The sequence below is a fragment of the Tenrec ecaudatus genome, chromosome 5 (assembly GCF_050624435.1).
Source record: "Tenrec ecaudatus isolate mTenEca1 chromosome 5, mTenEca1.hap1, whole genome shotgun sequence".
Classification (NCBI taxonomy): Eukaryota; Metazoa; Chordata; class Mammalia; order Afrosoricida; family Tenrecidae; genus Tenrec; species Tenrec ecaudatus.
The window spans coordinates 81,644,760-81,667,715 of record NC_134534.1 but is presented as its reverse complement, the minus strand read 5'-3'; the positions used below and the strand labels follow the sequence as shown (position 1 = coordinate 81,667,715).

The 22,956-nt window shown below is 36.5% G+C and overlaps 1 protein-coding gene across 4 annotated transcripts in view; it reads left to right on the top strand.

The window, feature by feature from the left end:
- RB1CC1 (RB1 inducible coiled-coil 1) overlaps positions 1-22,956 on the top strand; it is a 98,009-nt gene that overhangs the window by 33,181 nt on the left and 41,872 nt on the right. For all 4 annotated transcript variants that reach the window (XM_075549662.1, XM_075549661.1, XM_075549663.1 and 1 more), the window contains 7 exons: positions 5,307-5,509; positions 7,190-7,616; positions 12,768-12,938; positions 21,507-21,691; positions 21,960-22,146; positions 22,238-22,319; positions 22,806-22,867. In XM_075549662.1, coding sequence (XP_075405777.1) covers positions 5,307-5,509; positions 7,190-7,616; positions 12,768-12,938; positions 21,507-21,691; positions 21,960-22,146; positions 22,238-22,319; positions 22,806-22,867 — 1,317 coding nt within the window. The remainder of the gene's footprint in view (positions 1-5,306; positions 5,510-7,189; positions 7,617-12,767; positions 12,939-21,506; positions 21,692-21,959; positions 22,147-22,237; positions 22,320-22,805; positions 22,868-22,956) is intronic.

The window sequence follows — 22,956 nt, the reverse complement described above, 5'->3', positions numbered from 1 at the left end:
CCGTTCTTTTTCTGACAAATCCATAGCCTGTTCAATTTCAGGTGGTACATGTAGGCCTAGTTAGTATTTGGTTATTTGTTTCTGTTTCTTTCATTGTGTGTGTGTGTGTGCGCGCGCGCGTGTGCGTGTGCATCAGTACCTTCTGTTGTTTCCTTGACATCTTAGAGCCGCTGTTAGGGGTGTTATGGAGGTGGTGTTATGTGGGTTAGTTCTGTTAGGTGGTGCAGTTAGAGAGCTGGTGGACAGTTTGTGCTAAGTATAGGGGTGGATGTTAGATTAAGTGTTAGGGAGCAGTCAGAGAGTGGAATAGAAAGTGTTAGCTAAGGGAGAAAGGAACATTAGGCAAAAGAAGGGAAACAAAATGGGAGGAATTGGGTAGTGTTATTTGGTAGGTTAAAAGAAGGGAAATTCGATAAAATTTAAAAATGCCTATTTGTAATAATGGAGGAATGGATACTAATACTTGATAGAAAAAAAGATTTTCAAAATGTAAGAAGAGCACTAGCTATTGTTTTATGAGGATGAGAAGAAAAGGTTTGACAAGAAGAAAAGAGAAACTAAAAGCTAGGTTAATAGTGCTGTAAAATAAAACTTTAGGTATTTAGATTAGAGAGGGCAATTAAAGGAAACGGCCAGTGGCGAGGAGAGTTTTAAAATAATACTGGGAAAAATAATTCTGGAGTTATCGACAAGACAGCAGTTAATGCATGCTTGTGTGGACTCTTAAGCTTTGACTAGGAGCTTTGTCTGTTGGTATTAACCTCTAGGTTGATGGTATCTAAGGGCCTAGAAAATAAATTGAGAGTAAAGTAGTATATATATGTAGCACATATACTCGAGTATAAACTGAGTTTTTCAGCACATTTTCAGTGCAGTTTTTGTGGTAAAATTCGGTACCTTGGCTTATACTAGAGCACATATGGTATTTATTTTCCTCCTGTCCTTATGTATACCTACAAAAAGGGAAGTCCCAATTGAGTATGGGTTATTAGAATGGTATTCAGCTTTCTTTCCTGGGGAGGCGGGTATAGGAGCCATAGAACACAGAGCAACAGTAGAACTAGCAAAAAGTAGCTGGGTTCCACTCCTTGTCCATGGGAGGAGCCAGGACTGTGTGTAGCTGAGATCTTTTAAGCAGTTGGGGACAGTATCTGGTAGTGTGATAGTTTACCACCATATTATCTTGTAGGGCTGAGACTATGGCTAGGGGGATTACTTTGGTGTTTGGTTTGGCTGTGGGTCCTGAATTCTTATGGTTTAAGTTAATTATCTTGAGAATATAGCTCTCTGGTCAGTCAGTTCAGAGGGAACGGGATTCACTGTTTTGGATGGTGGGCCTGGGGGATTGGGGTCCATACCACTTACCTAGGTGGCGCACAGTAAAGCAGTCCCCTGTTCAGAAGGCACCTGGCTTATGTGAGAGGGTTGGAATAATGACCAGGGGCTGTGTCCCTGGACAGTTGGTGGATAGCTTAGGTTATCTGCTCTGGTGAGTGACCTACCTGTGTAGGCTTCAGGTTTTTGCCTCAAACCTAAACTGCTGTCCTGGGCTGAAGGTTCTAATTGTTTTGTTATGCTAATACTTTGTTAGTGAACCAAGGTGTATGTTAACTGTAGCCCAAAGTAGTTTAAGGAGAGAGAAAACGATAGGGAAAAAGAGAAAGAAAAAAAAATAGAGCTGTACCTCTGGGAAGCTGGGTTAGCTTTGCCAATTTGGGCTGGAGCCCCCTGGGCTTGTGGGAAGGATGGTTTTCTTTACTGTGTATGCTTATTCTTTCAGATGGGGGTAACCAGGTGTGGGGGTGGAGGTAGGCTGGGGTAGAAACAAAGCCTACTCACAGGGCAGTTTGCAGTTGCCATTTTATGCCAACATGGTGTGTGTGTGGTGCTGCTCAGATACTGGTAAGTTTAAAAAGATAAATTTTTAAAAATGTTTGCTACAGTCCATGTTTTTAAAGTTTTCGGGCCATTTTTTTGGTGTCTTAAAGATTGGTTTACCAAGGTATACCTTAGGAAAGGGGGCTCACCATATACATATATACTCGTGTATAAGCCGAATTTTTAGCATATTTTTTTAATGTAGTTTTGTGGTAAAATTAGATGCCTCTGCTGATATTCAGTTTTGCCAAGTAAAGCTGTTGTTCCCTGGGCTTGTGTTTACTGCTTTTGCCTGCTCCAGGCTGCCCCTTAGATATATCCCACACAGCCCAGTAAGCTATGTGGGCAGCACCACCTGCTATTGGGAAGTTTGGACAGTGGGGCTGAACTCTCGTCCTGTGCAGAGCGTTTTTTTCTCTCACTCCAGGCTGGTCCCATAGAACTACGTCCTGCCCCTCATCCACTTCTGCTCTTTTAATTTTAGTTAATTTGTGTCTACCTATCTTTATGGTGTTAGTCCTGTGGCCTGAAAGAGGTAATTATCATCAGTAGCTTTTGCACTGATTCCAGCAGAGTCCCTCCGATGTGTTTCTTGGTTGTCATCTTGTCTACACCTATGTCTTAATTCAATTAAACTTGTTAGTATTTTCTTCAGAGTGGATTGTGGGAACAATATGAGGGAGTTTGAAAATGTTCATAGAAAAATGGAAATAAAGAGTCGAATTTTCCCATGAACTCTTTGAAGCCCACATATTGTCTAAATTGCTACCAGCTTACGAATTTATTTGTAAACCCATGTTTTTGAAAGAACATAGATATACTGTATATGTAGTTATTAAATAAAGCCAGTTATGAATAAAATTCATACTGAAGGTATGAATCTGAAGTCATGTGTATTCCTTCTTTACTATCATAAATACATATATATAAAGTCTTAGACTATTTTATAAAATCACATCGAACTGATTCTGATTCATAGCAGCCCTCTTGGAAACAGTCGAACTGCCCTTTTGGATCTCTGAGGCGATCGTTCTTCTCAGAATCAGAAAGCCTGTCTTTCTCCCGAGGAGTGCTTGGTGGTTTTATAAGCTGCGATTAGTTACTGACCATGTAACTCACTAGACCACCAGGGTTCCTTACAGTGGATTTAATTTTTACCCCCTTATTTATTTGCCTACTGACTAACAACATTTGAAATCTATTCCATTAGATTATAATCTATTTTTTTCTTGCTCTATTCAATTTTCTAGAGCGGGAGCCCCAGATTCAGGTCCGTGTGTGTGTGTGTGTGTGTGTGTGTGTGTGTGTGTGTTAGCTTCTTTGCTTATCTTCAGGAACAGTATTCATTTTTTCTTAACCTTCTTTTTCAGGTTTAAGATTTTATTTTTTGTTGGTGAGTATGGACAGAAAAATACATACTAACAGTTTCTACATGTACAATTCAATGGTTTTGATTTTTGTTCTTACCCTCCTTTCTTTACCAATACTGTTTTAGTCATTTGTATCTCTTGGTATTTTTACTCCCTTAAGTAATATTATAAAGAGTAATATAAAGGGTACTCTATATAAAGGGAATTATGCTCCTACTTTTCCATTCTTTGAAGTTAGTTTTAAAACATTTCATTTCTTTGTCTCAGTTGTAAAAGTCTAACTTAATTGTGTTTTCAGCAAAGTCTCCTTTAGTCATTTCTCTTTTTAGCATTCAGTGTGGTTGCGAAGTTCTGTCTTCTGCGTACTTCCTTATATCAGCTTTAAACCTATATAATGCTGCTTGGAACTTTCCTGTTTTTGCAAAGCGTTTTAAAATTATTAATTCATTCATAATTCATTTACAGTTCCTAATTGTTCCTTACTGCCCTGGAGATTCTTTATGTTTTAGGGAGGGTTTTTTCTTCCTTTTTTCTTATAGTAATGTATTGCCAACTTTATATATTACTTTATAACTTCTAATTCTTGCTCATCTTTAAATCAATTAATTGAGTTCTTTACAGAAGTTATGACTGGCCCAACGTTGTATACTTCTGTAATGTAAATGTACTGTATCAGAGCATGGTAATATTACAGGGATATAGACAGTTCATATTTTCATGGCTTTTGTTTGTGGTTTTGTTATGTTTAGTTGGTTTCAGGGAGGAAGAGTTTAGACAAGGCATTTGAACATTCCCCCAAACACAAACTACTACTTTATGTATAAAGAAAAAAGGACAGATGATTTATTCAGGGCCAAAGAGAGGTCACTTTTCTCTAAGATTTCACAAAGAAAACAATATTTTCTCTTAAATCTTTCAAATTTGTTTACTAATCTGTTATTTTCTAAAACAGTGGTTAATTATGATTTTTGAATCCATATACAACTTTTAAAATGTTCTTTGATACCTCTGAGGATTTGTTTTCTATATGGAGAGGCTTCTACAGTTTTTTGAAAAATGAACTGGTCTAATGCTCACTCTGATGTCTCAACCATCTGTAAAAGCTGCATTATTTCCAGCGGTAACATTGACAGCCCCAGTGATTACTGTGCCGTCTTCTTTTATTGCGCTATCTAGACTGTTGATGACTTTTGTAGCTAAACTGTATACAGCTTGAAAATCAGAGTACTCGGAATCCATTCTCAAGTTCCTTCTTCATATTCAGTCCTTTTAAGGTCATTTGTTATTACTTCTCTTCTGCAATGCTTCTTTCCTCATCTTACCAAAATTCTCTTCATGCCGCAGTAATTCAGAAAGCCATTATTCCGATCATTTCTTTAGCTTCAATTTTTGTCACCTTTAACTTTAAATTAAGATGACATTCTGTGGGAATTCTTCTTAGCATACTTGCTGAGACACTATTTTATTATTTGTATGCTCTGTTGTAGTTTTAAACTTCTGTACACATGAACAGTTTTCCAGTTGCCATCCAGTTAACTTCAACCCAACTTTATGTTTGTCCAGATTGTATGTGTGTTCCATAGGGTTTTCAGAAGATTAATTAAAACTAACTTGCTGTCATTGAATAGACACTGTCTCATCAGAACTGCTCTTGTCAATTTCCAACTCTAACTCTGTGAGAGGGTAGGAAGCTTCCTCCTCCCACAGCTGGTGTTTCAAACTGCTGACATTGCAGTTAGCTGCCCAGAGCAATACCCAAGGGCTCTGTGTAGCTAATCAAACTAAACTAGTCACGAAGAGTAGAAAGAAACTAGAAGACTGGATTTCTGTAAAAGTATAGATAGAGTTAAATAGTTGCATGGGAGTAGCTTGCCAAGCTCACCCTCCCACCCACTTAAATAGACTTGAATCTTCAACCATGTTAACTGTGTGTGCCACCAAGGGAGGCATCAATAATAAGCAAAAGTAAGTTTTAAAAACTATTTCTTTAAAATTTACATACTCATGGAAAAACAAGCATATAAAATCTGTTTTTTTCCTTTTTTTTTTTTAATATAGGAGATGTATGAAGTTGCCAAGAAACTTTGTTCTTTTTGTGAAAGTCTGGTTCACGATGAACATCTTCAACACCAAGGATGGGCTGCTATCATGGCCAATTTGGAAGACTGTACAAATTCATACCAAAAACTCCTTTTCAAGTTTGAAAGTATTTATTCAAATTATCTGCAATCCATAGAAGACATCAAGTTAAAACTTACTCAGTATGTTTTCCATTTAAGTGGATAATAACATCGTTTTGTAAAATACATTTTGCCAATATCAATAGTTTTAGTTACTATGCCATTCCCCCCCCCCATTTTTTAGTTTCACTAATTTCCTTTATCTACAGTAGGCTCAAAGTACTTTTGAAATATTCATTAATGCAACAATCTTTGACTCTATATCTCTTTTACTCTCCCAATAAAGAAAACAATAATAATAATAACAGCACATATATAGAAAAGAGATTTATCAAACTAAGCAGTCTATGAAAGTTTTTTGTCTTTTAAGTATTCTCATGATACAGATACAGGCTTGGTAGAAGAGAAAAAAATAATTTTGCTTCAGCTTGGCTTTATTTCTAGGTCTTTGCATGTTTGCTCAGGGGCTTTTGAAAGAAAAAGTGTACTTGATAAATGTGATGTGATATGAATGTGAGAATATAGCAAGGATATAACCCTTTGTGGGAATATTATTTCAATTTTTATATTTTTAATTTTTTCCTTTTTGTGGGGAGGTGGCCTTGAATTTTATTTTTTCGTTTCCTTTCACTGGGATATTTATGTACACTTAAGTAACTCTGGTTTCTTTATTTTTTTGGGCATATTTGACAATGTTGCGAATATCAGGAATAAAAGTGATGACTAATCAAAACTCACTGCCATCAAGTCAACATGGACCCACAGTAAAACTGAAAACCAGACCCACTCCCACTCCAGCATTGAATCAGCACTGCTCATATTGTTCTCCTGTGGGTTTCCAAGACCTTAATTGTTTACAGGAGTAGAAAGCTCAGTCTTTCTCCCACAGATACCGGTAGTGTCCAGCTCTCAACCATACAGATGGCAGCCCGATGCGTAACCACTACAGGACAGAGTAAAATTGCCCTTTGGGTTTCTGAAGTGCTAAATCTTCACAAGACCAGGAAGTGTCATCTGTCTTCTTAGGAGTGGCTGGTGGGGTCCTACTGCTGCCCTAACCTCCTATACCTCCAGGGCTCCTCATAACTGATCAGTCTAATCTACCGGAGTAGAAAGACCACCTTTAATACTTCTTATAGTCCCACTGCCTTTGACAATAAGCCAGTATCCATCTGCTGGTCTCTTTATCTCTTTGTTTTAGGAGTGTGGTGAAAGCAAGAGCCGTCCTGATCTAAGGATCCAGACGGCACAGTGCGTGCACGTTGGGCTGACAGTCACAAAAAGCCAGTCTGTCAGAGCCACAAACTGTTTTCGGGGAGAAAGATGAGGTCATCTGTTCTACAAGAATGTTCCAGAAATTCTAAGGAGTAATTCAGTTTTCTCTTATAGGGTCTCTATGAGTTGGAATTTATTTGGGTTTTTACAGTAACATTTTTAATAGAAATTTTAATTTTTATATTAAAGGCACTAGGAAGGAGCCCTGGTGACAATTTTAGGTTAGCATTGGATCAGCCCCTTGTGAAAAAAGATGAAGCTCTCTTGAGCCCCTGAAATCCTTTATAGTGTTGTTGTGAGTCAGGATTGTCCAAACAGCAGTGGGTTCAATTTGGTTTGGTTTTAAGTGGCAGTGATAAGAAGTGATACGATTTGTGTTTGTAATAATAAAATGTAATTTTTTTCAAGCATGCTTAAAATAGTAGCTTTACTTTTTGTGTTTTAAGAGCTAATGACATGTTATTTATTTATTTGTTGTATTTTCAGTTTAGGAACAGCAGTTTCAGTAATGGCCAAGATTCCACTGTTGGAGTGCCTAACCAGACATAGTTATAGGGAATGTTTGGGAAGATTGGATTCTTTACCTGAATATGAAGGCTCAGAAAAGGCTGAGATGAAAAGATCCAGTGAACTGGTGCTTTCTTCTGATATGCCTCGAACAACTAGCAAATCATTATTAACCTCATTTCACAAGCCAATGGATCATGTTGCATCAGATACTACAGATTCTGAAAGTGGCAAAGAAATAAGGGACTCCTGTCAGAGTACTGCCCAGCATGATGAAATTTCAGTAGATGTGAAAGACAGTGAGCCACCTTTTTTCAATGTTTCTTTATTAGACTGGATAAATGTTCAAGATCGACCTAATGATGTGGAATCTTTGGTCAGGAAGTGCTTTGATTCTATGAGCAGAGTAAGTAAAATGTTAGGTTTTTATTTCTGATATTTTATATACTGGAAGTTAATGTTTAAAAATTCTTATAGTGGGGAGTATTTTTTAAAATTAAAACAATGAACTATGTAGTAACCATCTATATGGCCTTGGATAAATTATTACATGTATACCTCTCTGAATTACGGTAATATTTTGTAAAGAGTTAATGTAACATTTCTAGCACAGTGCTTTGAGCTACGCAATGAAACATAGCAGACCGACTGTTTCTCTTTCCTGAGCCCTGAGCACTGTGCATTGTCTATGTGACCAAGCAAATTGGTCATATTTGGCCATCTCTGTTGTCAATTCTGAAACAGAAAGTTCTGATTGTAAATGCTGTAGAACTTTGAAGTATTACTGAAGAATAATTTTTGTAGACCCTAAAATACACAAATTATAAGTGATTGGCTCAGTGAGCAATCAATACTTAAATAAGAAATTTTATTGTCCAGAAAATCCTCCTTGGACTTAACTTCAATCACCACCCCCTAGAAGAAACCTCTTTCTGAGTTTTAAAAGAAGAAATTTTTCAAATTGAATCTTTCTGCAATCTTTAAAATTCAAATGTTATACATTGCTTTCCGTTTTATTAGAGTGAACTTTTGGATTAAGATCTTTCCAAAAACACCTCTAAAAAGTGTTAAACTTTTAGCAATAAGCAAGTCATTTTATCTAATATATAAACCTAATATAAAATCTTCTTTGACCCAGAAGGGAAGGCTCAGAAACTCACAAGGGCAGTTCTTCCCTGTCCTATTGGGTTGCCATGAAACAGAATCAACTCAATGGCATTGAGTTTGAGTAATAGGAGAGCATTTCATAAGTACCGGGTTTCTTCATTTTTTTGGTTTTCATTTCTACGATTAACTCTGTTAGGGCACACATTTCATTGTAACCATTATTTGATTTTATGGAAAACAACAAGGTATGTTTGGTAGAGCATGGATATGTGCATGTTACACAAAACTTCCTGTCAGAAATAAGAACTAGTGTTCACATTTGTTTTGGACTTGCGTGGTTAAATGCGAGCTCCAGCTGTCCGGCTTCATTCACCCTACATAAGATGAGGGATGAAGCAAGGATCATCTAGCTGCGTAAAGAAATCCACCACCACAACAACAAACAAACAGATCAATCAATCAGTCCACAACAGGTACCATATTTTACCACAAATAACAAGCAGGCACTGCACTTTAATGGGCAAACTCTGTGGCCTCCTCATTATTAGTTTCCTGTGTATATATGTCTGTTCATAAGCATATTCAAAAATAAGCTTCATTCACTGCCATTAGTTCAGAAGACCAGGTTTTTGTGTGAAAATTCGAGTTCTGCAAAAACGGAGGGTGACCAGTTATAATCACAATATGGAGCGACACCATCATTGCATACCTGACAAACCACTGGGAATCATAGTGCACCCAAGTTGACATATTACCTTACATTATTACAGTTAGTGTTGATCTTGTCTTCTACCTTGAATCTTACCATTGCCAGGCATATGCTGTTCATGTGCAAAATAGTCTTTGCTATTGTTAAATAATCAGATAGTGAGTTTTTTTAAAGTCCTTGTAAAGGAAAGTAATCGTGCTCCTAATAAAAGTACTTGACACTGGTTAAAAATCCAATGTTCTCTTCAGTTGTACAATTAGGAAAAATATTATTTGCCCATAAATACTTCTTGTGCTGTACTTGCATTTTGCTTATATTGTTGATCAGTGTACAGTACCAGACCATACTCTAAATATCTTAGTTCTATTTTAAAGGAACCTATTGACTATTTGATTTCATCTAGGTGGGGTTTATTTTTTTAGGTTGAAAATGTTCTAATACATGATTACATTTTAAAAAATTTATTAATTGGGAATTAACACATTTATCATACCATAGTTCACTTACATCAAGCAGAATTATGCAATTGATACCACAATCAACTTCCAAACATCCTTTGTCTTCCAGGACTCCTTGGCATTAAAGGTGATTTTTAAAAGAACCACAGAGCTGATATTTGGGTCAAATTTGTTATTTACCTACAAAGTGATGGTATTTTTATTAGACTAGTATCTTTTTCCCATAAGAGGTCTTTGTATTTATGTTATGCTTTTACATGTTTAGGTGAAAATTGAACAAACCTAGTATTTTTCCTTCTCTGCCTTGAAACTCAAATTCACAAGTTAAGACCTATAGTATGAAACTTAGGATTTAGAATTGTAGCAATGACATTCATTTATTACCTGTGTTATCACTTAATGTCAATTTCATATTATGTGAATTGTTACATGTAAATTTTGTTATTTCGTCCTAATTTTAATATATCAAGAAAAATGGGAATTTCTATTGTATTTTCTTTTTTTTTAAGTCATTTTATTGGGAGCTCTTACAACATTCCATATATTTCTATATTTATATTTCTTAGATTGCATTGGGTTCTTGATGGAGCAACCCTTGGATATTTTATTTCATACTATATTACTAAAGGCAATCTGATTCACATTTTTGATAACTCATTTTCCAGTTATCACATCATGGCATTATCTTAGAATTTCTATCAGGGTCTTGTTGGAATAAATGGAATTGGAAGAACACAAAGGGGAGAAAGAAGCTTATTTTACAGTTGTGTAAAGCAAAAATAATATTAGCCTCTGTAGGTGTCAAAAAACTAGTCAAAGAGTGACATTTTGCCAAGTACTGTATCTGACAAAGTGCTACTGCTTTTCAGTGGCTAACCCTGAAATAAGCAGTCTATTCCTACTTTGTTTGTTCTTAGTCTGGGAACTCCACTGAAGCCTGTTCACCCAGTGACCCAGCTGGTATAGGAAAACTAGTGGCATATGTTTCAGCATTGAAGCAACATGCGAGGAAACATGAGTGGTGGAAAGGGAAAACTAATATAGCACTACATGTTCAATTTGCTAGTTGTCAATGCTATTCTGTGATTTTAAATATAACATGAAAATTGTCTTCTAAGACTATTTGGAAATCTTCATTTTCCTTACCCGTGGACTAATGTAATTAAAGTATTACATAAAATAAAATTATAGGCAGTCAATTTATGTAACTTGTGTTCAGAGAATCACAAAGCAATTCACAGTTACATTATATAGATGGTCCTTTCCTTATGACAGATTTCCAGTCTCTTGACTTCTTCATAAGTTGGTTCTGATACAAGTCATGCTCCTTTTTTTTAGTAAAACTTTCTTTATACCAAATTTTGTTCTTTATAAACAAATCATGTGTCTAGGACTTTGAGCATAACATGCAAATGTGCAGAAATATTTTAATAAAATAAATCAAAATACAATAAAAATCTCCATGATGAAAAGTTTGAAGACCATGAGCATTTTGAGACTTGCAGCAATAACTGCACGTTTGGAAGCTTCTGGATCATCTGAATTATCCTTGGGAATGGCGTTCCTGGTAAAAAAAAATTAGTGAGAATTTGGTTTTGGTCCTGTTTTTACCTCCCTTTCTTTGATATATCTTCTGGTTACATATTACTGCTTCCCAATTTGAAATTCCTGATTTATATATATATGTCAGTGTGTTAAACAGTAAATCATAAAATCAAACATCTGCAAGGGAATATCTGAAAATAACTTCTGCAAATTAAACACTACAATATGTAGTACATACTACTATTATGGTCTGGTGTCTTTTCTCTCCCCACCCCAGCTCCCCAAACAAAAAAAGTAAAGTAAGTGTGATTCAAAAACTCAAATATGTTATGCAGCAGAGAGTCACTTTATTGTTTTAATTTATGAAATACATCTTAAGCACTCTGAATTTTTGAATAGTGTATCTTGTTTAATGATTGCTTTATTAAGTGTATACATACTTATAATTTTGCCCAAATTGACAATTTGAAGCAATTTTATTGTTTTTAGCCACTTAGCACCCTAGTGGTTTGCAGTGAGTCTTTGCATTGCACACAACTGTGTACTGGAAATTTTGCACATTGGATTCTGTTAAAAACGAAATGGAGAAAAATTAAGAGACATACAGATATTCTTAAGTTTCAGTTGTGAAATCATTATGCAAATAGAAGTCTACCTGTACTTAATTTTTTTTGTGTGGTGGTAGTTTATGTAATAACTGGCTTTCTGTTTTAAATGCTTTTATGTGTTCTTTGTGTAATGTACAGCATAAAATATATGTACATTTTTTGACTAGTCGAGAGATCACAAAGGAGGTGGTATGTGTATATATGCATGTTTGTATATATATATACATATATATAATCTTTAAAACAAGACAGATGAATGAGCTTAAAGAACCATGAATTTAGGCACCACATGCAAGGTGAACAAAGAGAAACATGGCATTTGTCTGGGACTAACGAGTAATTGAAGTTTGAAAAGAAAGCAGCCTTGAAGGATTTACTGTTGTCAGTTTACTGACATCTCCGGTTTTTTTCCTTATGGTTTGTGGTTAGAAGGAAGAGATTAGGGGATTTCACCAGGATACAGAGATATGAGTCATTAATAGCACAAAGGATAGTAATGCCCACAAGAAGATATCAACAGGCAACTGATAAATAGGTTAGGAATTTATGAAAAATACAAGTGACACAGCCATAGAAGTTACGTTTAGTGGTGAAATCACATAGGGAAGAATGAAAAATGGACTGACTACAGCATTTCCCCTTATATATAAGGATTATTCACGGGGAGAGGAGCCAGGTAATGATACTGTGTTAGGAGCTCGAACTGAAAGGAACAGTAGAGGAAATGTCCCAAAGTTTATAGAGTTAGGGATAAAGTACAAAGCCTCCAATGAATTTAGGCTATTGGTGTCTGTGGCAGACTCCCATTGTGGAGAGTGCACACAGAGGCAACCAACCAGCTTCTTTACTTGAAAGGGCAAAGAGCAGTACTTTTGAGATTCCATAAGGACTTACTGATTGACATTCCGGTAAATGATTTTGGAACTGTTTCTAATTATGTATGTTGTAGTATGTTTTATAATTTATCTGGTCCTTGCCTTCCTGTAAAGAATAACTCATTCACCATACTTTTTTTTTTTTGCCTGTTGCTTTCAGATGGTTTTTGAAGCACTGTACCAAAATGTGGAACATAGTTTTTAATTATTTTGTTTGCTGGAAGTTTTATTCATATGTGTTTCCTTGTCATTTAGCTTGATCCAAGGATTATCCGGCCATTTCTAACAGATTGCCACCAAAATATTACTACCCTTGATAATCCGAGTATGAAAACCATTAAAGGGCTTGAAGATAGGCTTTACGCCTTGGACCAGATGATTGCTAGCTGTGGCAGACTGGTGAATGAACAAAAAGAGCTTGCTCAGGTACTTGGTTAGAGTCTTATTTCAGGAAAAGGAATTTGTAACTTTTTGACGGTTGTGTTATATGCAGTATGAATTTGGTATGTGTCTGTTAAAGGCACTGGATTTTTATAATATTTGGGGGCCATCAAATCAAACATTAATTAACCCATCCCTCATGTGCTGGCTCGAACTGCCTCTGTAATGAGGCAGGTGATGTTTGCTGGTATTGATGATTATGTGGGCCTTAAGTGGCCCACAGACCGCATGTTCCCCACCCCTGCTTTAAATGAAAACTGAAAAAATACGCTATGAAAATGCTGCTGGAGGCTGGGGAAATCAATCAAGGTTATGATAATGGACTTTAGCAATGTTCATTTATTTAAATTGTTTTGCTATTAGACATCATTTTCTGAAGTTAAGGTGTTTTTGATTTGTTGAAAGTAGTCATTGTATAAACCCTTTAAGGACTTAGACTGTTTTCCATTTAAAAAAAAAACCCAAAAGTTTATTAGCAAAAGGAATATATGAATTCTTCAAGATCTTATTAATATTTAGACCTCAGGTCTAATTTCAAGAAGTGGTACAAGAACTTTTGTAGTAACCAAAATAACAAGATGATAATTACGAGTGATTTTCCCCTACCTCCGTGACAAAACATTTAGCAAAATAGTGCATTTAATAATACTTTCATTCATGGTTTTCTAGTTGACCTTCCCTCAACTCGATTTCCTAAATATGTTTATAATATGACATAGGTGAATAAAGATACAGAGTTTATTACTTTTAAATTAGTTTGAAGTATCCATTTAAGCTAATTCCCCGTTACATTCACTTTCATTGAGATGCTGACTTTTAGACTGAAAACCCTCACCATGCCCTCATTTGTGTATACTAGTGTATGCATTCAGTTATTCGTAGCTCACTCAGTAAAGGAAATTACAATATTGCTGAACATGTTGCTAGTAGGCTTTATATTTTGGGAATATTTATTTTTATGACATATAGTAAAAAATAACCCCCCCAAAAAAAACAAAACAAAACAAAATACCCCATAAAAGCACACAACATATACTACATTTACTCAAGTATAAGCTGAGCTTTCCAGCACATTTTTTTTGTATTTTATTATACTTTATTATGGATTCTGTGAATGTTACAGTTGACGTTTGTTTTTTTTAACTTTTTTATTTATTTATTATTTTTTTAAATTTTAACAATTTATTAGGGGCTAATATAATTCTTATCACAGTTCATACATATACATACATCAATTGTATAAAGCACATCTGTACAGTCCCTGCCCTAATCATTTTTTTCTCCTCTTTTCTTTTTTTACATTTTATTAGGGACCCATACAACTCTTATCACCATCCATACATATACATACATCAATTGTATAAAACACATCCATACATTCCCTGCCCCAATCATTCTCAAAGCATTTGCTCTCCACTTAAGCCCCTTGCATCAGGTCCTCTTTTTTTTTTTCCCCTCCCTCCCCTTTCCCCCCTCCCTCATGTGCCCTTGGTAATTTATACCTCGTTATTTTGTCATATCTTGCCCTATCCGGAGTCTCCCTTCCCCCCTTCTCTGCTGTCCCTCTCCCAGGGAAGAGGTCACATGTGGATCCTTGCAATCAGTTCCCCCTTTCCAACCCACTCACCCTCCACTCTCCCAGCATCGTCCCTCACACCCTTGGTCCTGAAGGTATCATCCACCCTGGATTCCCTGTACCTCCAGCCCTCATATGCACCAGTGTACAGCCTCTGTCCTATCCAGGCCTGCAAGGTAGAATTCGGATCATGGTAGTTGGGGGGAGGAAGCATCCAGGATCTGGGGGAAAGCTGTGTTCCCCATCGGTACTACCTTGCACGCTAATTAACCCATCTCCTCTCCTAAACGCCTCTATGAGGGGCTCTCCATTGGCCGACACTTGGGCCTTGGGTCTCCACTCTGCACTTCCCCCTTCATTTAATATGGTATATATATACATATACATATACACATATATACACACACTTATATCGTTGTTGTTTTTTTTGCATGATGCCTTATACCTGGTCCCTTGGCTCCTCGTGATCACACTGGCCGGTGTGCTTCTTCCATGTGGGCTTTTTTGCTTCTGAGCCAGATGGCCGCTTGTTCACCTTCAAGCCTTTAAGACCCCAGACACTATCTCTTTTGATAGCCGGGCACCATCAGCTTTCTTCACCACATTTGCTTATGCACCCATTTGTCTTCAGCGATCCTATCATGGAGGTATGCAGTCAATGATATGATTTTTTGTTCTTTGATGCCTGGTAACTGATCCCCCTGGGACCACTCGATCACTTCCATGTGGACTTTGTTGCTTCTGAGCTAGATGGCCGCTTGTTTATCTTCAAGCCTTTAAGACCCCAGTCACTATCTCTTTTGATAGCCGGGCACCATCAGCTTTCTTCATCACATTTACTTGTTCACCCACTTTGGCTCCAGCCATTGTGTCGGGAGAGTGAGCATCACAGAGTTCCAATTTAATAAAAGAAGGTATTCATGCATTGAGGGAGTGTTTGAGTAGAGGCCCAAGGTCCTTCCGCCACCTTAATACTTGACCTATAAATATAGACACATAGATCTATTTCCCCATCCTCCTATATATATTTGCATGTACATGCCTTTGTCTAGACCTCCATGAATGCCCTTTGACTCCTAGCTCTTTCCTCCATCTCCCTTGACTTTCCTCCTGCCCTACTACCATGCTTCATCGCCACCTGGGCTAGAGTATACCTCTTCTCTAAGCAACCTTACCCTTGATCATTTCCCACCATGCCTGCCACTCCCCCTTCTCTACCATTTGGGGTCCCATGTTTTTCCCTTGTCCCTGGGTTTGTTAACACCACTTCCTTACCCCCCTACCCCCCCACCCCAAGTCACCCCGGAACTGTCGGTCCCGTTGTTTTTCCTCCAGATAGTTCATCCAGCCTGTCCTATTCAGACAGACCTGTGGAGTCACTAACATGCACGAAAACAAGACAGAGGAAAACAAAGCAACAGTATACAACCAGACAACAAAACAACAAAAACAAACCACTGACAAAGAACAGAACAAAACAGTTCACAAGAGAAAAGCTTGTAGTTAGTTCAGGGATCGTTTGCTGGCCCTTAGGAGCGTTTTCCAGTCCAGTCTGTTGGGGCACCACGCCCTGGCCCCAAAGTCCACTTTCAGCATTCCCTGGGGACCTTGCCACTCCATTCCCTTGCTGTTCCGCTGCACTCCCCCAGTGATTTGCCTCGGTGTGGTGGGATCAGGTCAGGTGCAATTCCCACACTGTGTCTCCGGTTCCAGCACATTTTTAATGCATTTTTTTTTGTGTGTGGTAAAATTAGGTGCCTCAGTGGATTTTTGGGTCGGCTTATACTCGAGTATATACGGTAACTATAACTTGGCGAAGTATAAAGCAAAACAAACAAACAAACATGTATCAGCAATCCTCATAGAGCATCCTAGAATTATCAGCATCCTATAACCCACTCTGCCTCTCATTCAGTATTCTATCTTCTCAGTAGTCATTGTTCTGACACCTAGCACTATAATTTACCTGTGGTCATGTTTCTCCCCATCCCAGCCCCCATATAAATGAAATAATACACAGGTATATTGCTGTGGATCTTTGTAGGATTTTGTTTGGGTGTATACTTAGGAGTAGGTTGGCTGTGTCTTCAGTATGTTGTTGATTTTCTTCTGTTGTTTGTTTTTCAAGTTAGTAAACATTGACAGACTTTCCTCAAGAAGTCCAACAGTTTTATGAGGGCTTCCCACCTTAAATATATATTGTTAATCCTTTTGTTTTTAGTCCCTGACTAGTAACCAGCCTCTACATACACCTCTTCCTCCCCCTACTAATTCCTGCCTCCGTCATTGCATTCTGATAGCTTAGTAACAAGACAACTAGAAAACCTAAATTACTGCCATTGGGTCGATTGCCACACAGAGCAACCCTGTAGGACAGGTTAGAACTACCCCCGTGGGTTTGAATGAAATAATCTATTTAATCATCTTTTTTGAATGGCTATTTAAAATTTCATATATTTCTTCACTATAATTTTAAAAATATTACTAATACATCAATATTTGTATGTTTTAATATTTCTCATATTTCCTCTGAGCATTCTCTAGAATTATCCTGGATTAGTTGTGCATTTTAGATATTTAAACAAACAATATAAGAATAGAATCAGTCACAGTCCAAAGAGCATTCTCCCTTTTAGAGGCGTTTGCCAGGTATTTTCTTTATGAATTATCGTTTGGCAGTTTTCCTAATCTGGATGAACCTTATAAATAATATGTTTGGGTTCTCCATTTTAATAGTGTTGATAGTGTTATTATAGAGTTAGTATGGAATTTGATTTTTTATGTAGTCAAGTTTATCAGTGGTATATTTGTTCATATTTAAGCTCATCTTTTGTCTTTTCATACATCTGTTGACAATCTCTACATTATCTTAGATAATCATACTATATATATACTCTCAATCATATTGTCCCCCCTTGTCTCTCCTCTGCTCCTCTCGCCCCTCCTCCTCTTTCCTTAGCCCCTCCCCTCTCCAGCCTCCTTCTGCTTTCAATGATCCCTTGTTTTTTAATAGGAGCATTTAAAAGTTCTTGGAAAGGTTCCATTATCTTTTGATTTCATATTTACATGAACTTTTAGAAGCTCCCTTTTATTGTTAACATTTCTGCCTCTTTATAGCACATCAAAGCTCTGATTAATCACACATGTATACTGAATGGTTCTATAATTTGTGGTCATTTACATAAATCTATTCCTGATGCTACCCTCAGATCAACAAATCGAACTTTGTCCTAAAAGAAGACATTCTTTTGGGATGTGTAGATGCTGTAATCCATGGAGGGTGATAGGATTACCTTCTCCTTATTCTTATGTGAGGAATGGGTTATTAAGAAATGGATTTCTTTTAGATTTGAAATTTCTTTACTGACCCTTTATCCTTTCGTGAATCTAACCTGAAATTAATATCCAGTGAACATCTCTTATATCATTCTTTCCAAAATTAAGCAATGCCACCCTTATCAGGGGTGCTGGAACAATCCAGAGGGGTTCCCAAAGGAGCTACCTATACTTTATCCTTGATATCCTGGATTATTGGCTTATAATGTTTAGGTTTATAGTTGACAACGGGGCACTGCATAGTTGTGTTTTTTCTTCTGTTACGGGGGCGTAGCCCAGATAAGTTTGGGAACTTGTGTCTGTGCCCATGGAAAAACTGATTTTTGGTGGCTTTATTTAAACGTCTTTCTCCCTCATTAATTTTATGTTTTAAAATAATGATGATTTTTTTTCTCTTTTTTTAAATGTATTTTATTTATTGGTGTCGAAGCACAGCACACACACATTGAACAGTTTCTGCAGGTGCAAGTTCGGGCAGAGATTGCATTCTTCAAGTTGTGCAGCCCTTCGCACCCTCTTTTATGATGGCTCCTTAGAATTTAGCGTCTAGAACACTCTACCATGGCTTGGGATAATATCCAAACAAAAAGCAACAATTTTTCCCTTTCTTTGATTTTGATATATCTGAAGTAGTATAATCATTTTAGACAGTGAGAAGCATTTCGTTATTTACGTCGTTCAGTGAATTTTTCTATTGGTTACCAATTTTGAATGTATATCTAGAAGTCATTAAGTTGTCTTACATAAGAAGACCAAAATTATAAAGGAACAGAAACCCAGACCTTAAAGTACATGGATTTTACCTTGGTGCATCAGAGAAGTACACTTTTAGTAAACTCGTTGTCAGTGAGTTGGTTAGAGGAAGCTGAATGGTGTGTAGCCAATGTGCAGCTCTATGATTCTCTGTGCTGTTTGCCAGGAGATGCGCCAGGGCAGCTTTCAACGGGAAACCGTTTCTCCTGAGATGCTCTGTCTCATCTATCATTGTTAAACGTGGTTATATTCTTTTACCATGCTGTACTTCTCCTTCATTACAATTGTAGTTAAATTAATATTTTTATACATTTGTCCTCTATCTTGTCTGTGTTGTGAACTCTAATACTTGCAGATGCCTCCTGTTGCTTTCATTGCTGCTCCTAGTGTTTTCTCTCCTGCAGTGTCCTTTCCTTGTTAGCACTTCCTTCAGAATGTGGCTTGGTGAAAAGGATTAAGAGATTATCTTAGCATTGGTACTCTACCTTGTTCTCGTGCACTTCAACTAGATAACACGTCTGCTAATACTCCCAAACAAAGAAACAAGAAGGCCCATTAATATAAAAAAGGAAAAGGATTTACAATGATCATATGAGCAGTTCACCTTCTTAGTATGACTGGCACATCTTTCTCACCAACCTCCAGCACCTGTTATACAGAATCAAAGCCTCCTTTCTAATTTACACTTCCTGACGGGTTCGCAGTATCTAGTAAGCAAGTTAAGTTCAGGTTTACTTACTGATCAAAGATGTACTTAATTTGCTTATTGGATATTCTTTTATGTCGTGAAAACCATGTGAAGCTATTACCTGCAGACTAGTGAGTAAGCCCATGTAAGTCCATACTTAGCTAATTTACTGGGCAGTCCAATACTGGATCTGCTGGCAAGTAATTATATTTCTTCCGAATGTTGTCATGATCAATTAATTGTTATAATAAAGTACTGTAGCATTGGGCAGAACTGAAGCACAGGATGTCTTGAAAGTGTTGAAAAGCAAGATGTTACTTGGAAGACTAGGGGGCACCTTATCCAGCCATGATATATATGTTCATTTGCCTCATCTGTATATGTAGGTTGGACATTGAATAAGGAAGACCAAAGCAGACTTTGAATTACGGTGCTGTCAAAGAATTTTGAAAGTACCTTGGACTGCCAAAAGAACAAACAGGTCTGTCTTAGAAGAAGTACAGCTAGAATGCGCCTTCGAGGCAAGGATGGCCCAACTTTGTCTCACATATTTTAGACATGTTTCAGGCGAGACTTGTCCTTAGAAAAGGGTATGCTTGATATAGTAAAGGGTCGGTGAAGAACAAGGGTCCTCAGCAAGGTGCACTGCCACAGTGGCTGCAGCAATGGGCTTAAACATAAGGACAGTTGTGAGTATGGTGGTGGAGGACTGGACAGTGATGTGTCTAGCTCTGGCTCCCAAGGCAACAGTATTTCTAGCGTAGTTATTAGAAATAGATGGTGTAGTTAGCACTAAGTTCTACTTTCATTCTTCCCTTAAGTCTGCTCTTGCTCCATTTTAAATTAGAGGTTGTGTAGATAGATATCTAGCCTTCTGTACACATAAAAACCATTAGTACAAAGTGACTCTTACCATATCATTGCCTTAGTGTAAATTATACTAAGAACATGTTGCCAAATGTAGGATTTATTTTACTGAGTTACATTTTCATTGATTTGACAATCGATCACTAAAGGTTTAGATTCAGGTGTTGATTTTATATTTGGTTTAATTTTTTAAGTTTTTAAAAATCTATTAAAGTTTTCCACAAAAGTGAAAAACTGTACATGTAGTCAGTACAATCTAAATGAACACATTCAATGAAACATAAGATAAAAAGATACTGCTAAAATTGTCTTGTTTCTGACACTAAATTTGTTATAATGCACACAAATATCCATGATTTGGTGATATTTAATAAGATGTGAACCAAAAAAGAGAAAACAACAAAATTATGAAGATGCAATTTTTGGGCCTTCGCTAGCTACTTATATAAAATAGTTAAGTTCCCAGAAAGATAGTTAGGCATTTGCAGTAGTAGTACGGAGTTCACATAGTCAAGAAAAAACTAAAAATATTGCTATAAAATCATATAGGTGCTTTTTGATTGATACTACATGAAAAACAGTTTTTGACATATTGAAGGAATTAAGTTATATTCTTTTGAAATGTTCTAGTCTTGGGATCAGGAAGAAGTCTGAAGCAATGGAACATTCATTAACATGAAATTTTAAAACTTTATATTTTACAATAAAGAAAATTTAAATTATATATTGTTTGATTAAATCAGTCGATTATTTTTTCATGGTCTAAAAAAATCAGTAGCCATGGGCCCTGAGGTCTCAAGACCATAGTCTTAATGGACACCAAAGTCAATTGTATAACACAATCTGGAAAAGACAGTATTCTATACCCTTGGCAGATCTTGGGTTTCTCCGTACAAAAAAGAAGAGTATATAAAATCATCCGTCTCCACCAGTCTCCACAACCCAAAGACCAGAAGAAGAAGATGGTACCCACTACCACTACCAACTGCTCTAAAAGTGATTACATTAAAGGTTCTGTATAGAAGAGTACAAACAGGAAATAAAGGATAGAAGCAGCATTGGTGATGTTATCAATGTCAGGATATAATGTCTGTGAATTATAGGGATGAATTGTTCAATGGAAAACGATTTGCTCTATAAATTTTGTCTAATTTACACACAAACTCTGTCTTTTTGACTTGGCACTTTCTTCCTTGGATATTCTGGTCTTGTGCTAAAAAACCATTTCCTATGTTCTGAAAATTAAAATAACTAATTCAAAGAACATAGAATAGTTCATGTTTGTGCCTTTCATGAAAAATATTAATGTCCTTCCAAATATTTTCTCTCAAAGGGATTTTTAGCCAATCAGATGAGAGCTGAAAACTTGAAGGATGCATCTGTGTTGCCTGATTTATGCCTGAGTCATGCAAATCAGTTGATGATTATGTTACAAAACCATAAAAAACTATTGGATATTAAACAAAAGTGTACCACTGCCAAACAAGAACTTGCAAATAACCTACATGTTAGATTGAAGTAAGTGATTCTACTATAACTGATTTAGGATGCTTAAAGTTAATATTTCTCTCTCCAAAGTTACTGGTTATTTGGGAAATTTCTCTTACCACTATTTTGAAATGTGATTAAAATAGAGTTTATATGTCTTTAACTATCCATTTTTGTGCCTGCACCTGCAATTTCTATTCTGTAGCTTACACAGTAAGGATCCTTTTTAAAAATAAACTTGAGGGGGAAAAAATAAAATAAACTTGAGGCTATTGAAAATAATGCATTTCATTTATAGGTGGTGTTGTTTTGTAATGCTTCATGCTGATCAAGATGGGGAGAAGGTACAAGCTTTACTTCGCCTTGTACTGGAGTTGTTAGAAAGAGTCAAGATTGTGGAAGCTCTCAGTACTGTCCCTCAGATGTATTGCTTAGCTGTTGTGGAGGTTGTCCGAAGAAAAATGTTCCTAAAACACTACAGGGAGGTAAGGAGGCCAAATTCCATTTTAATTGTTTAGTAAACAAACAATTGGTATATATCTTAAGTTATTGTTAACATAAGCTGTTCTCTTCTAGTGGGCTGGTGCTTTAGTCAAAGATGGAAAACAATTATATGAAGCTGAAAAATCAAAAAGGGAATCCTTTGGGAAATTATTCAGTAAGTGTTCTTCATTATTCAGTAACTGTACCTCACTAGTAACTGTTTCAAAGAAAAAGTTTATTTCATAAGTGAGAATATATTATTTCCAAAACCAGTCATGCAGTAAAGAAAGTTCTGATTTTTCTTTGTATGAAACCATTATGGTCATTCAGGTATTTTCAACCAACAGAAATATAAATGATTGAATTTGGGTATGAAAGTTACTATAGAAGCAGTTTGTGGAGGACTTTTCATTTGTCAGTTAATTAGTGAAAAATACAGTCAGTATTTCAAAGAGTTAAATTAAGATAACTTGGTGACTTTACAAAGGAGGTTTGTAGATGTCTAGCTCTACCAATTCTTTTGACGATAGCTGCATTTCAATCTAGATGATTATAGCCATTAGAATATTTTAAATATATAATACCATCAAATTTTAACACCTTCTAAAAACTATAGATACATTGTTTTTGATATAACTATTAAAAAATTTTTTTTTCACAGGGAAGTCTTTTTTAAGAAATCGTCTCTTTAGGGGACTGGACTCCTGGCCTCCTTCCTTTTGTGTATGTATTTCTCTTTTAACCTTGATTAAACTGGATATCTTTTGACACCTATTATCCAGGAACTGAAAAAAAAAATTCATGTAATGAAA